The 17,467-nt window shown below is 35.1% G+C and overlaps 1 protein-coding gene across 6 annotated transcripts in view; it reads right to left on the reverse strand.

Annotated features, from left to right (window-relative positions):
* DENND4C (DENN domain containing 4C) overlaps nt 1-17,467 on the reverse strand; it is a 124,816-nt gene that overhangs the window by 92,865 nt on the left and 14,484 nt on the right. For all 6 annotated transcript variants that reach the window (XM_056804462.1, XM_056804463.1, XM_056804458.1 and 3 more), the window contains exon 2: nt 8,146-8,467. In XM_056804462.1, the coding sequence (XP_056660440.1) occupies nt 8,146-8,450 (305 nt within the window). In that variant the 5' untranslated portion in view covers nt 8,451-8,467. The remainder of the gene's footprint in view (nt 1-8,145; nt 8,468-17,467) is intronic.

Consider the following 17,467-nt stretch of genomic DNA (forward strand, 5'->3'; position numbering starts at 1 on the left):
TATGTGGTTTAATCCATTAGAATAAGCTCCTTGAGGGCAAGGATTATCTTTTTTTTCTTGTAATTATATTCCTAGTGCTTAGCACCCTGTCTGATACACAGCAAACACACTTATTTGACTAAATAGCATGTATTTAAGATGGATGTTTCTACAGAGCTTTCCCCCTCAGTATCAATATCTGAGAAAAGACAGTACAAATGAGCCATCAGTTAAACCCAGAGCTCTTTTATTCACTTTACACAGTTCTTGACTCTGGACTTTCTCCATCATGACACAGTAGCATGCTTACCCTGAAAGTTCACTTTGTGACTATTACAAATTAAAATATTACCTCCTGCTACATTGTCTCCTGCCTAACCTCCAGCCTCCTCCATGAAGAGTAGTACCTTCCAATCCATGAACATTCTTCACATCTGGTTTTCCCCCTTCTAGTCTAGTGATTCTGAACCTTTGAAGGTCATCATTCAAAACATATTCTCCATTCTCCTCAATCCTCCCAACCCAAAATCCCAACCAAAACCCATTCAAACTCTCCATGGTGTCCTCTGGAAAACCTGTTCCACAGGTAAAAAACTTCATTCTCAATCTTTTCCTCTCACACTCTTTCCATCTTTTGACAATGACTGAAACTTTGCTCCCCACTGATGACAGTCTCCATGGCCTCCCTACTGCCATTTCCAGGTTCCCTCCCTATCTCTATCACTCAGTGAACTTTCCTTTGAGGTTTATGCTATACATTTCTACCCCTCAATCAAATTCCTGTTGATGCCTGTTAAGAAATAATATTCTAAAAGCAATGTATGATTCTTAGAAAAATATGACAGAAATAAACCTATCCCGACCCCAGGTCACTCCCCATCTTTCCTCAATAAGTCCTGTACATGGCTTACAATTATTCTTTCAACTTTAACTCCTACCATCACACTATGAAGGCATAAATACTGACTTTCCCTCAAACATCGTAACTACTCAGTCCCTCACTTCCCATGAGCTATTCTTCCACCTCTCACCTTAGCCAAACACACAGAATGATCACTTGAACTTTCTATCATTCATAAATATATCACCTATGTTGAAGAACCCCCAAATCTCCTTTTCTGAACAAAACCTCTCCCTCTGCTTCTCTTGCCAAAGCCTACTTTTCAGACACACCACTTCCTCTACACTAGCCACTGTCTTTTCCCCATCTTGATTCGTTAGCACACCAATTCAACTCTACACTATCTGCCTCTCTTGAATCCCCACCCCATTTATCATTTTGCTGATTATGCCCCACTAAGCTTCAGACTTGGATCACGCCTATGATTTGCCACCCTAGCTCCTATACACATACTCCTGAACAGAAGTAGAAAAAAAAACCATGCAACCATTCTGAATAGGTCCACTACAAATTTATGTTACACAACCTCACCTAAGCAATCTATATACTTCCTTTATCAATTCCCTATCCCATTCTCCACAGAGATACTTTTTTTCCTCTCTACTTAAATTTTTCATGGTTCTCTCTCCTCTCACCCTCTCAGCTGAGAACCTTTTCTCATATTTTACATGAAAAATTGAGTGGTGTGGCATTTAAAAGAGTGGGAGCCATAAACTGTAAGAGTTAAAATGGTTGAGGTTGTAAACTGTAGTGAGTAAAATAGTAGAAGATATAAATTGTAGTAGATATGAGTGGGTGAGTAAACTGTGACCGCAGAAAATATGTTTTCACTACTTGTGAAGTGTCTTGTTTTAAATCAAATATAAGGTGGTCACCAGGGAAATATTCCCAATTATGAATACACCCAAGTCAACTGAGTTTTATAGAGAATTTAATTAATAATACAATGAGGAATCAAAGAAAGAGAGAGAGAGAGAGAAAAAGGAAATAAATGAGAAAAGAATAGGCCGGCCCAGGCAGCCCTGGCCAACCCAGGCCTAAGCCCTAAAAGAAAAGATCAGTCAGTCCTTAATCACTCACCATAAGATCTGTTCAAGCAAGGATTCAGGGGGACAGAGTCTCCCCAGAGGGAGTTCCAGCCAGAGTCAGCCTCCCTTGAGAGACCTCCTTAGAGATTGTCCTTCTCTCAACAACCTCCTTAGAGCCTGTATTTCAAGAGCCTCTCTCCCCCTTTTCAACAGCCTGTCCTTTTCTTATATAGGGGGTTTTCTCCTATGTCATCTCCCCTAAGTTCTTCCATCTACCAATCACAGTAGACGTTTTCCAAAGGACAGCCCATTCTGAAATCACACCTGAGTAGACTAATCCTTTTAGTAATCCACACCTGAGTAGGCTAGAATCTCTGAGTAAGTTTTTTCCTCTTTGCTCCTTGTAAGTTCACAAGTTGCCTGACCTTTATAGGTACTTAGCACCCCTTTGTATTAATTCTAAAAATAGGCATGGCTTAAGTACGGGTGGAGTAGAGGTCTTCACATTTCTGATCTAAGTAGAGTTCTCACATTTTAGATCTAAGTAGCTTCACTGTTTAAAATGGGGAATAGTCCCAATAGGGAATTGTCCCAATGAAAAATTCCCCAATGGGGAATTTTTTAACATTCACCAGTCTGAGAAACTCCAAGATTCACAATGGAAGATGCCATCAGTGAAAATACAAGAAGAAAAGATGAACCAGTCACATAGAGAGGGAATGTCAGGTTAACAATGAGTCATTTCCATTTCTATCTTTGCAACACCAGGAAAAAGGTGACAAAGACCTCTATCATTCTACGTAGATCTTGTGTGGTAAACTTATGTGACAACATTGGCAAGACTCAGAGACAAAACTGATGTAGGACAAGTAGGCACAAATGGGTTGCATTCTGGAGGAAATATCTAAATCTTTGAGATTATAGATCGACATGTACATTTGTATATACTTTTAAGTTATTTGTATGGTTTATCCTAAAAAATGTGAGCTTCAGGACAAGGACTGCTTAATTTGTGCCTATGTATTTCTAGCACAGGAATAGAACTCATAGAAAGTGCTTACTAAATGGATGTTTGATAAAAAAAAAAATTATTACCATTTTATCAAACTAAATAGGATTTATGTGTTCAAAATCAATGTAGGGAGAACAAAAAGGAAAATTGTAGAGTGAAAGAAAATGTTAGTACAGTGATCTCTCACCTATCCAAGAGTATATTTCAGAGATCCCCGCAATAGGTGAAAATCCACAAAGTAGGAGCATACTCCATTTCCATTGTGTATATAGTACTGTATTCATCTGCAAAATCCCATGATATAACGAAAACTCCACGATACAGAATTAGATTTTTTTTTAAACCCTCAATACAGTGAAGCTGCAATAAGTGAACCATAATATAGTGAGGGACAACTGTACCATATTCTCTGAGTTTGATATCCATAATATTCAGTAAGCTAGACATTAATATATACAATTATTACACATATGTATGCATGATATAGGCTATGTTTTTCAATAGATAAATGATTAAAGGATATGAGCAGTTTTCAAAAGAAATGGAGACTAGAAATCTCTACATGAAAAAATGCTCTTTACTCCTGCGAAAAAAATGAATTAAAACAACTTTAAGATTTTACTTCATACTCAACAGACAAATATCATAAAAGTCAATGTTGAGGAGCTAGGGAGCATAGTGGCTAGAGCACCAAGCCAGGATAGGGAGGACTTGGTTCAAATCTGGCCTCGGACACATCCTACCTATATGATCCTGGGCAGGTTACTTAACACCATTTACCTAGCCCCTGGCCTTTCTCAGGATAAGGGTTAAAAAGAAAAAGTCAATGTTGGAGAGGGTAGTGGAATATGGTGAACACCAATACATTCATTGCAGGTAGAGATGTGAACTCATCTGACCACTGTGAAAACAACTTGGAATTAGACAGTCACTAAACTGTTCAACTCCTTTGAGTTAATGAACCCATTACAAAACATCTTCCCACAGTGACATCAGAAATGGAAAAAAAAAAGAAACGTGCAATATATTCATAGTAGCATTTTTCATCGTATCTAAAGATGAGAAACAAAATGTACACCCACCAACTGGGGAAAAGCTAAATAAATTGTGGCACATAAATATAGTGCCATAAGAAATGATGATTATAAAGAATTCATGAGTCATAAGGAAATATGAACTGATAAAGAAAAAAATAATCAAAGGAAAGAAAAATACACATGACTAGAATGTAAATAAAAACAATACTAAAATCACACCAGCTAAGCTCAGATTAATGTCAATGAAATAAGTTTTATCAATTGGTTTTGCTTAACTGTTCTTTGTTACATGAAGCATTTAATGATAGGGAAATGATTATAAACAAAAAACAAAAGGTATCAATAAAACTTATTTTAAAATCATACCAAATAAGAGACATAGCACAGAATTGCAGAGGGTCAAGGGTTGTTCCAATATTCAACATTGTTAAAGAGATGATTAGTGAACATTTTAAAATGAAAACAATGATCACTAAGAGCCAGCATGGTTTTTTAAAGAAAAGGTCATTCAACCTAATCTCATTTTCTTCATCAGAAGGATTACTATATTAGCAGAGTAGTCATTATCTGCATTTTTCTTTTCCTTTATTCTTGATCAGTTCATATAAGTTTCCTTGTGTCTTATGTAAAAAATAATGTGAAAAGTACAATGTGTGCTAGACAAAAGTACATTTAATTATGTGAATTCAGTTTTTGTTGAATAGCTGAACCCTAAGAGCAGGGTTGAATAAAAGCACTGATGACATTAATTTATTCATTTTACAGATAATAAAAAAGTGGAAGGAATAGCCAATAAAGTAGATGATAAGAGTTAGGATCCAAAAAGATCTTCGAGAATCTACAATGTTGGGTCCAATAAAGATAAAATTTAATAAAGATAAATTGTAAGCAAATGTTTAGATACAAAATTACCAAAATTATATAAAAGTAGGAGAGGTATAGCTAAACAAAAGTTTATCTGAAAAAGAACTGAAAATTTCGGTAGGTTAGAAGTTCAATGAGACTAGATATAATATGGCAGCCAAAAAACGTTAATGACATGTTGGGTTATATTAAAAGGAATAGTACCCATAACTAGGGAAGCAATAGTTCTATTGTAGTCTGACCTGATACACATGTAGAGTATATGTTCACTTTTGGACACCACATTTTAGGAAAGATATTGATAAGCTGGAGTTACCAAAGGAAAGAGAAGATAAACAAGAGCCTAGAACCGTACTATATAACTGGTGTATGTATTTCCAGCCTGAAGAAGCAAAGAATTCAAAGGAGAATATAATAGGTGTCTGCAAGTATCTGAAAAGCTATATTACAGAAAAGAAGGTTTAAGAGATTTTTCTCCTTGGCCCTCATGGGCATAACTCATAACAATAGATTGGAAAGACAAACTGAAGCTTGATGTAAGAGAAGAAATTTCTTAACAATAAGAGCTATCCAAAAATGGAATGTAGTCCTTGTAGGATGTGGTCTCACTTGGACTCTTCAAGCAGAAGCTAGATAATCATTTGGCATGTTGTAAAGAGGATTCTTATTGAGTTCCCTTCTAACTCTAGAGATACTATTACTGATTTCATTCCCAAGCACTAAATAGATCACACCCCAAAATAACATTTTTTTAAAATGATAAATGAATTCAAGGCTTTCCATATGACTCTTAACATCTACTACTTATTTGAGTATATGCTATATTCTTATACCTTCCAATAAAACTTTCTTTTTTTTATTTAGAATATTTTCCTATGATTCCATGATTCATGATCCCCCTCCCAGAGCTGACAAGCAGTTCCACTGGATTATAGATGTATCACTGTTCAAAACCTATTTCCATGTTATTCATACTTACAGTAGAGGGATCCTTTAACATCAAAACCCTAATCATATCCCCATCAAACCATGGAATTGATCATATGTTTTTCTTCTGCATTTCTGTTCCCACAGTTCTTTCTCTAGATGTGAATAGTGTTCTTTCTCATAAGTTCCTCTGGATTGTCCTGGGTAATTGCATTGCTACCAATAGAGAAGTCCATTACATTCAATTGTACCACAGTGTATCCGTCTCTGTGTACAATGTTCTTCTGGTTCTGCTCCTCTCACTCTGCATCACTTCCTGGAGGTTGTTCCAGTCTCCATGGAATTCCTCCAGTTCATCATTCCTTTCAGCACAATAGTATTCCATCACCAACAGATACCACAATTTGTTCAGCTATTCCTCAATCAAGGAACACTCCCTCTCATTTTCCAGTTTTTTGCAACAACAAAGAGCATGGCTATGAATATTTTTGTACAAATATTTTCCCTCATTATCTCTTTGGGGTACAAATACAACAGTGGTATAGCTGGATCAAAGGGCAGGCATTCTTTTAAAGTCCTTTGCGAAGGGGGCAGCTGGGTAGTTCAGTGGATTGAGAACCAGGCCTAGAAATGGGAGGTCCTGGGTTCAAATCTGGCCTCAGACACTTCCCAGCTGTATAACCCTGGGCAAGTCACTTAACCCCCATTGCCTAGCCCTTACCACTCTTCTGCCTGGCAACCAATACACACTATTGATTCCAAAACAGAAGGTAAGGGCCTAAAAATAAATAAATAGGCAGACAAATAAATAAATAAATGGATGGACAAATAAATGAATAAATGAATGAATGAATAAATAAATAGATGGATAGATAGATGGATGAAGCCCTTTTCGCAGAATTCCAAATAGCCCTCCAGAATGGTTGGACTAATTGACAACTCCATCAGCCGTGTATTAGTGTTCCAATTTTGTCACATCCCCTCCAATACTTAATCACTTTCCTTTGCTGCCACATTGGCCAGTCAGCTAGGTGTGAGGAAGTGCTTCAGAGTTGTTTTGATCTGCATCTCTCTAATTATGAGAGATTTAGAAAAGTTTTTCATGTGCTTCCAATAAAACTTTCTAAGTGCCTTACAGGCTATAATGGTTTCATTTTTGTCTTTGTCTTAACCACCTTACACAAAGCAGGTGTTAATATGCATTAATGACTGTTTGTTGACTTGAAATCAACTGCAGCATCTCCTTCAAGATACATGTTAGATACCACAGCTTCTGATTTCTTCACATTTAATTAATAATAGTTATCCTGCTTGGCCTGAAAGTCTGATAACAATGAAGAAAGGGATTACATTCTATATTCTAATACCATTAGTAGTTATAAAAACAAACAATGATTTAATTACTGAATTAGAATAAGAATTGGTAAAGAAATGCAGCATTTTATTCACTTGGTTCTAAAATGTAATTCTAATAAATAACACTATTAAACAACATTATGGGTGAAACTGTGAATGGATGCAACAGTTCTGGAGGGCAATCCAGAAACATGTCCAAAAGGTCATAAAATTGTGCATACTCTTTGACCCAGCAATATCACTACTGGGTCTGTATTCTAAAGAAATCAAAGATGGGAGGGAAAAGGACCTATTTCTACAAAATTTTTATAGCAGCTCTTTTTGTGGTGGCAAAGAATTGGAAACTGAGGAAATGCCCATCATTTGGGGAATGGAGGAACAAGTCGTGGATGCAACAAGTTGCAACAAACAATGGAATACTAACTATTGCACCATAAGAAATAATGAACAAGATAGATTCCAAAAAGCCTGGAAAAACTTATATGAATAAATGTGAGGAAAAGTGAGCAGAACCAGAACACTGTACAGAGTAACAGAAATATTGTATGATAATCAACTGTGAAGGACAAAACTATTATCAGTAATGCAAAGTTCCAAGATAACCCCCAAGGAACTCATGCTGCTATCCACAGTCAAATAAGGAACTGTTGGAGTCTGATTAGAGATCAAAGCATTCCACATTTCACTTTATTTTCTTCATGAGTTTTTTCTTATATGTGCAATATGTGTCTTTTTTCACAGCAAGAGGAATATGGAAATACATTTTGCATGACAACATGATATCAGACTACTGCCTCAAGGGGGGTAGAGGGAAGGAGAGGATCTGAATCACAAAATGTCGAATAGTAATTGATACAACATTGTTTCTACATGTAATTGAAAAAATAAATACATTAAAAAAACACTATAACGAGTATTACTCATTTTTCCTATTACCTTAGTCAAGTGAAAAAAATCATTCTTTCAGACTTCCATTGAAACATATAGCATATAATAAATCACCTAAATTTAAATTTACTAGATTAATAATGAATTACTCACCCAATGTCTGTGAGAGGTGGTTTGTCTCTTCCCCTCTTATAGCACAGGAAAAGCTCTGGACTTTTCAAGCTTCCATAGTTTAAATTTGCTTGGAGAGCTGATGGAGTAGCTTCCACACAGGTAAAACCTTCGGGAACTGTTTCCCCTGCTGACTTGATAATGACAGCAATGTCTGTAATTGGAGCTTTGGGACCAGTTGATTTTGTGTCTGAACGGTTTAATTCTTGATCCAAAAGGGTAGACGTATCAGTTAAGCCTGCCACTACAAAGTAGTCAATCACTCTTGGACCTTTGTCTTCTAGCATGACTGCAATTCTACTGTCTAAAAGAAAAAGAAAGAAGATTAATTAAATCCAAGATTTATCTCATCTTGGATTTTTTTCAAAGAATAGTCTGTACAGGTTTTTTCCTTTTTTTTAATTTTTAGACACTACAAAAAAAAGACAAATGTTCAGAATCACTTCTATGACATGAAAGTATCTTTGAAGACAAGCACATAAATTGTCAGTGAAATCCCAAAACCTGCTGCAATCCACTAGCAATAAAATGCTGGGAAGAATGTCTGAGAACAAAGATGGCAAAGTATAGGGATATTCCAGGCATATTCTATCAACATTCCCCTACAAACAACTTTAAAATAATGTGTCAAATTAAATTCTGGAATGACAAAGTCAAAAAAAGGTCAGGGTAAAAAAGTTTTGCAGTCCAAACTAAGGAGGTCAATGCAAAAAAGTCTGTGACACTGGAGTGGGGGCCCAGTCTGGAGTCTGCATGGCAGTCAGACAGGGTAAGGGGTTTGGGGGCAAATGATTGGAAAAAGATTACAAAGGACCCCTATGATAGCAGTGAGGAGCTGTTTTTGGTAGCTCCATTATCCATACATAATACCAGATCACCATTCCAGGGCAGAGAAGAACATTTATGATTGAAAGGGAGAAAGAACCTAGGCTGAAAGGAGATTTAGCAGGTGTAAAAGGGCAGGCCCTCTAACTTGGTAAAGACCAAAGGGCAAACCAAGAAGGTAGTAACCACACCTTTCTCTCTTAGAGCACACCCACCTCAAAGAGTAAAAATTTAGATAACTCCAGAACTATCTATGAAAAAGAGCAGGGAGAAAAAGCCTGAAGCTTGGAACATTCTTACCATACACTGCACCCCAACCTCCACCTCAAATGAGCAGAGACCAACTTTAATATAAAATTCAAAGTCAAGAAATAGACTGAGAAAAGGAACAAACAACACAAAAAGAACCTGACTATAAAAACCTACTATAGTTACAAGGAAGATCAAGTTACAAATTTAGAAAACAGCAACAAAGAGAAAAAACAATATAGACTGGGTACAAGTCCAACAAAAAGTCTTGAAAGAGCTAACGAAGTAAAAAAATTTTTTTAATTTAAATTCAATTTTAGAAAATTGAATATGAAAAATTGGCAAAATAAGAATGATGCAAGAAAATTGGTAAAAGAGATACAAAAATACTGAAAATACCTTAAAAATGTAATCACAGGAGATAATCATAAGATAAAGAACTTCATTAAGAAAAGAACTTAAGGGGGTAGCTCAGTGGATTGAGAGCCCAGCCTACAGATGGGAGGTCCTTGGTTCAAACCTGGCTTCAAACACTTCCCAGCTGTGTGACCTTGGACAAGTCACTTAATCCCCATTGCCTAGCCCTATTGATTCAAAGATGGAAGGTAAGGGGTTTAAAAAAAAAAAAGAACTTAAAGAGCAAAAATGAATTAATATGAAAAGTTTGCTGAAGAAAATAATTTCTTAAAAATTGGAATTAGTAAAGTAGAAGAAGCTAATGACTCCCTGAGACATCAGTAAATAATCAAAATCAAAAGGATGAAAAAGAAAGAAAATGTGAGTTATCTCATTAGAAAAACAACTCACCTGGAAAAGAGAAGAGGGAGAATTAAAGAATTATCAGACTAGGAGCAGCTATGTGCCTTAGAAGATAGAGAGCCAGATCTGGAGAAGGAGGCCTTAGTTTCAAATCTGGCCTCAGACACTTCCTAGATATGTGATCCTGGGTAGGTCACTTGACTCCAACTGCTTATTCCATACCACTCTTCTGCCTTGGAATCCATACTTAGTATCAATTCCAAAATAGAAGGTAAGGGTTTAAAAAAAAAAGGATAAAAAAGAGCCTAGATATAATATTTCAAGAAATTAAAAGGGCAAACAGCTTCAATATCTTAAAACCTGAGGGTAAAATGAAAATGGAAGGAAACCACCTATTATCTTTTTTTTACAGTAACAAAATACCTTTAATTAGTTTCATTTTATAAATCTTTAAAATTTTTATTATTTTCAAAACACAAAGAAAAAGGATACAGTTCAACTTTCCCTCCTCCCTCTCCCCCTAATAAAACCATGGGAAGTAAAGGCAGGGAAAGCTAGTTAAGAGTCTGAGAGGGTGCCACACTCTTCTTGCAGGCTCTAGGCCTTGGAAGCACATGATCTAGGGAGCCTGGATGGTTGAAGGCTACACTTACAGCTGGTGATCAAGCTATGGCAGGGGGAATCTGTTTGAATGAAAGTCAACCACTGGTGCCAGGGAAGAAGTCATGGGGGAGGTGACATCTATTCTCTTGTTCATCTATAATTTGCACTTCAAGCAGTTATGCTCAATTAGTTCTATTTCTATCATGTCTTCCTTCCAAGACTTATTGAAAGGGGAACCAGGAACCTTCAGGGTGTTAGGAAATACTCCACCACAGAAGGAATTAGAGGTAACAGTGGTCATTCCATTCTCCAGGAAGCTGGTGGGGAGGGGAGGTAATGGGCACCTCTCCTCAGGAGAGGGGACTGTATCCAAGGATAAGGCTTCAATCACCAACTCAAATAGTTGGGAGGCTGTGTTTTCAACATCCTGGGGTTTGACTCTTCTAATTACTTCTTGAAAGAGATTCCAAAATGAAAAATCCTAGGAATATTATAGCCAAATCCCAAAGTTCACTTGGGTTAAGGGTTAAGGACAAAATACTGCAAGGTATCAGGGGAAAAAATCATTTAACTGCCATGATTCAGGATCACTCAAGATTTAGTAGCGACCACATTAAAGGAGCAGAAGTATTAGAACAATATTCCAAAGGCAAAGGGGCTAAGATTATAATCTTTTCAGAAGTCTATATAGACATATCTATACAGATATGAGTTGACATGAGATGACCTCAAAAAAAGTGGGGTTGGGAGGGTTAGAGAAAGAGATACAATGGAAGAAGTGGAAAGGGAGAAGGAAAATAGGGAAAATTATCTCACATAAAAAAAGGCATGCAAGAAAGTGTTTTTAAAGGGGAGGAGAAAATTTTAAAGGGGGCAGGTAAGCAACTCATGAACCTCTTCATCTGAACTGGTCTGAAGATAAAAGAATCATATACAACCAATGTAGGAAGGAAAAGAAGAAAGAAGGCCAAAGGGGAAGAGATGGAAGCAAGTGATAAGAAGAAGGATCTAGATTAAGGGAGGCAGAGTAAAACAAACTTTTGAGAAGGAACAGAGTTTTAAAAAAAGGAAGATAAACACTAGAAAATAGGATAGAAATACATGGTTAGCAATCATAATTGTGAATGTAAATGGGATGAATTCACCCATAAAATGAAAACAGCAGAATGGATTAAAAATCAGAATCCAAAATATATTCTTTGCAAGAAACACGTAACAGAAAAACACAAGAATAAAAATAAGTAGAATCTATGTTCAAAGGATCTAAACAGGTAGTCCTCAGATGAAAAAATTAAAACTATCTATAGTCATATGAAGAAAATGCACCAAATTAAAAAGAGAAAGAGCAGATCAATGACTTGAGCATAAAACCAAAAGAAAGAGAGGAAATTAAATTTTTCAAAGATCAAAATACAAGAAAAGATGAATAAAATTTAAAAACATTTAAAAACATTAAACTAGTAAACTAGGAGCTAGATTTCTGAAAAAATAAAATAAACTATTAATTAATTTTATTTTTTAAAGTACCAGTATCAAAAATGAAAAAGGTAAGAATACATCACCAAGATGAAATTAAAGCAATTACTGAGTTATTTTATCCAAGTACATGCCAACAAGACTAATAACATACATGAAATGAATGAATATTTGAAAAAAAAAAAACAGAAATCCCCCACATTAAAAAAACAGGAAATAGATTACTTAAATAACCCAATCTCAGAAAATAAAATTAAACATAGTACAGATGAGCTCCCTAATTAATTCTCCCAAATACTTAAAGGACAATCAATTCTAGTACTATATAAACTATGGGGGAAAAATAGGTTTTAAAGTTCCTTTTAAAAATTCCTTCTGTAACACCAATATAGATTTGATACCTAAACCAGGGAGAACAAAAATAGATGAAGAAAACTGGAGACTAACTTCCCTGATAAATATTGACACAAAGATTTTAAATAAAATACTAGTAAGGAGATTATAATAATATACAATAATAATATATGAGCAGGTGAGATTTATACCAGCAATGAAGGTTTTGTTCGATGTAGGAAAACTATAAGCATAACTAATTAATAGTAAGAAAAACAAAAATCATACTATTATCTCAACAGGTACAGAAAAAGCTTTTGACAAAATATAACACCCATTCCTACTTAAAATTCTGAATAAACACAGGAATAAATGGAGCTTTTCTTAAAATGAGTAGTGTTTATCTAAAACCAAAAGCAAGCCTTATCTGTAATGGAGTTAAACAAAGACTTCCCAATAAGATTGGGATGATGCCCACTAGCACCACCATTAATCAATATTGTGCTAAAAAAGCCAGCTACATCACCAAGAAATCAAAGGAATAAGAATAGGCAACAAAGAAACAAACTATCTCTCCTTGCGCACAATACAGAGAATCAACTAACAAACTAGTTGAAACAAGTTGAACATAGAACCCATTGTCATTTCTACATATTGCAAACAAAACCCAGCAGGGAGAGATAGAGAAATTCCATTTAAAATAACTAAAGACAATATAAAATACCTTGAATCTACCTATAGAATCTATACGAAAACAATTACAAGTCCTTTTTCATACAAATAAAAGAAGATATAATAAATGGATAAATAATAATGACTCATGGGTAAGCTGAATCAATATAGTAAAAAAACAATTTTACCTAAGTTAATTTATTAATTCATTAATAATTTATTATTATTTATATAATAATTTATTATAATTTATTACCTAAGTTAAATTATTATTCAGTAGCTTATTCAGTATCATATCAAACTATCAAATAATTATTTTATTGAAATAGAAAAAGTAATTACAAAATTATCTAAAAGAACAAAAAGCCAAGACTATCAAGGAAATCAAATAAAAAAAAGATGAAGGAAGGCAGCCTAGTGGTGGGAGATTTCAAAATACATTATAATTCAGAAATCATCAAAACAATTGGATACTGGTTAAGAAATAGAATGATGGATCAGTGGGATAGATTAAGTTTACAATATACAGCAATAACTTATCATAGTAATCAAGTGTTTGATCAAGTTTGGTGGGCAAAAACTCACTATTTGACAAAAATTGCTGAAAAGCTATCTGTCAGAAACTAGGCATGCACCAACCTCTCAAATGGTATACCAGGATAAGCTGAAAACTGGTACCTGATTTAGACAAAAAAAAGGTGAAATCATAAGCAAATTAAAGGAACATGGACAACTTTACCTGTCAAATCTATGAATAATTAAAGCGCTTACAACAAATGAGAAAGTGAGAGAATTCGGGGAAAGTAAAACAGATAATTTTGATTACGTGAAATTATAAGTTTTTTGCACAAACAAAACCAATCAAAATTAGAAGTAAAGTAAGAGACTTTGGGGAAAGAAATGTTTCTCTGATAGAGGCTTCATTTCTCAAATATATAGAGAACTGATCCAAATTCACAAAATAAAAGCAATTTCCCAACTGATAAATGGTCCAAAGGATATGAATGGGCAGTTTTCAGAAGAAGAAATCAAACCTATTCATAATCATACAATAAAATGCTCTAAATGATTAGAGAAATGCACATTAAAACAACTCTCAGGTACCAACTCATGTCTAACATGATAGAAAAGGAAAATGACAAATACTGAAGGGAATGTAGTCTTTCCTGTAACATAGCAGACTGTCTCAGATGCAAATGCTACATATTTAAGCAAATTGATCAAATAAATTATGAGTTCTACATTATTTTAAAATGATACAGCTGTAAATTATTAATTTATTTTTATACATTTTCATACTATTTGAATATATTTTCTTTAAAATATTTAAAACTATGAATGTCACTGAAAAACTTCCTTAAATTCCACAGAGGCAAACAAGCTAATTTTGATGTCAAGAGACTAATAGTGAATAAAATTAAATTAAATTAACAGGATTTGTGAAGTATTCATTCAGATTTCTTTTGGAGAAACTAGCAAAGGATATAAAGGAAGAATTGGTACAGGATATCCCAAAATACTTGGTATAGTTCTCAGCTTTGATATCTTAAAATTTCCCTGTATGGATTCTAATTATGGAATTAAAAGATAAATATTATCAAAATAGAAGTAGCCCCATATGCTTAGAAGACAGTCATCAGTGCATCACAAACATTCCTTTGCCATAAAGATATGGCTACATCATTTCCTACAATATGGCTATCTGGAAGTGCCTCTCAAGTGAAAAATTATCAGACCTTTTCAAAGGTGAAATTCAAGTTGTTCACTGATAACATAAGTAGGCATTCCATTTTATTTTAAGGCCAATTCAGTTGCAACACAACTCCTCCTCTGAATTTCATGTGCTCATGAATTTTCATGTTTTTAAGAGTTCTCTTAACCCTAACCATTCCTTCAATCATTCTTGTTTCTTTCTTTGTCTCTGTTTCTCTCTCCCTCCTCCCTTTCTTTCTTCCTAAGAGCTTGCACAAGAGGCTCAATTGATGAGAAAATTAAGAGGAGAAATTCACAATAAATGTAATCTTTCATGAAGTAATTTTATAGTACCTTTAAAAAAGTAGCTTCTCAATAAATATTTGATCAATCGTTGAAATCAAAATGAAGAATAGCTAGAGTAATAACTGAAATCAAATATTTAGTTTAAAAAAATAATAATTATATCATCTTAGTATTTTTTTCTTCAATCTAATTCCAGATCCCTCAAATTTTTCATTATATACTTTCCATCACTGCATTAGCTTAAAACTCTAACTATATCTTATAAATTGTTAAAGTAAGGAACTAATGTTGAAAGATATCAATACTTCATTTTTATAGCAAAAATCTATAAAAGCTACAAATAAATGGTAACACAATATGTTCTTACTTAAATGCTAACATAAAAGGGCGTTCTTCCTGTCAGATTTCCTATTCGTATCTTCATAAATATTCCAGTATTAATCTTTTCATAAATGTTTATGGATTTAGCAACAAAAAGAAGTGATGGCTCTTCTGTACATCTAAGTTCCAGTTCCTCAAACAACTCCCACATCTCACTTTTCCATTCCACCTCAACTATGTACAGGATTGGTTAACCTTTGATTTCACCTCAAAAGTTCCACTTCCATGATCAAAGGACTATAAAATTCTTTATTCTGATCCTAATCTATCTATTCCTTCTCTCCCTATCCCTTCCACCTTCCAAACCTATTCTCTGTCCTCCCAGTGACCTCTGATGACAGACCATCAATATGTGCTCCTTTTCGAATCTCAATACCTTACCATTTCAACCCCATACTACAAACCCTTGTCCTTTGATGACTCCTTGAAATCATACTTTTCACTCCTCACCGTTCTACTGAAACAACTCCATTCAAAGCCAACAATGACTTCCATCCCTAAATCCAATAAACACTTTTTTGCCTTCATCCTCCATGAGCTTTCTGCTAATACTGTAAGAAGAAGAAGAAGAAGAATAGCTAACATATATAGTGCTTACTTACTCTATGGTTTCCTGCCTCTCAGACATTTCCCATTTTTGCTGCAGCTTAAAAGTGTAAGGTTCACTTGTGACTTATTCAAAAACTTTCATTAACTCTCAGTATGAAATAAAAGTGCAAACTCCTTATCCTGACATTCAAGGCCTTTAAGCTTCTTTTCCAGGCACAACTACAGCTACTTCCCTTTAAGTACACTAAATTCCAGTCAAACTATGCACTAACCACTCCATTATCCATTATTCATGCTGCCATTTCCCCAAGTTCATACCTTTGTTCACACCCATGCTTAGGATGCATTTCTCCAGTCATTAGAAACATCATTGAACTTAATATCTGTGCAATCATGAATCTCTTTGGGCCCCAGTTAGCTTATTTGCAAAATGGGATGGGATAATGTTTCTTTTACGAGGCTTAACACCATAGGAATAATAATATTAATAATATCTGTCAAAGTCTTTCATCAAGGCCCAGCACAGGTACTTCCACAAAGCCTTCCTTGAACTGCCCAGGTGAAAGTGATCATTCCCTCAAATTTTCACTGTACTTGGGCTAACCCCCTTTTTTTTACAAATATGAAGGTAGTGTCTTCAATTGAAAGGATGGGGGAGGGAGAAGAGTTTCACGATAAGAAAATTTAGAACAGGTTTCTGGGTAGTGGGAGAGCGAATATCAGTTAAGGAGGAGTAAAGTGATTGCCTTGCTGCTTCTGGGAGAGCCTAGCTGAGGACTGGTAATGGACACAGGTAGCTGGGCTTAATGACTTCTCTTTTCCCTCCATTGTCCCAGAGCACATGACTAGGAAGGGAGTCAAATCAGTAAGCATATATTAAGAGCTTACTATAGATGCCAGGCACTGTGCTAAGTCTGGGGTTACAAAGAACACACACACACACACACACACACACACACACACACACACACACACACAGTACCTGCCTTTCAGTAGAACTGCATGCTACTAGGGGAAACAGGCAAACAACTATATGTAAGATAACTGGGTAAATAACTAGATAATCAGAGGGACAGCACTGATTGTTGAGCAAGGGATTGGAGAGTAGAAAGCGGTATTGAATTTATCCATTTAACTCTGGCTGAGATTGGGAAGGGAGGGAGTATGGGCAGAACAAGAGTGATAGTATGGGTAAGTACTTGATAAAGGTATTGAAGGACGTGATGAAAACAGAACAAGGAAGAATAAAGCACAGAGGGAGATAAAATGTGATGGAGGTTAGGATCAGACCAAAAAAATTTTCTTTTTTGATGGAGGAAATTATGAGTAATGGAAAGGGGTTCTAGGCTAAACTATCCCTGTGTCTGATAGAGTGAAAAAAACAGGTCATGGGATTTCAGCAGGTTGAGGAATTGGAAGATTAAAATTAGAGTGTTGGAAAGAACAAATACCTGTATGA

The sequence above is a fragment of the Monodelphis domestica genome, chromosome 7 (assembly GCF_027887165.1).
Source record: "Monodelphis domestica isolate mMonDom1 chromosome 7, mMonDom1.pri, whole genome shotgun sequence".
NCBI classification, from domain to species: Eukaryota; Metazoa; Chordata; class Mammalia; order Didelphimorphia; family Didelphidae; genus Monodelphis; species Monodelphis domestica.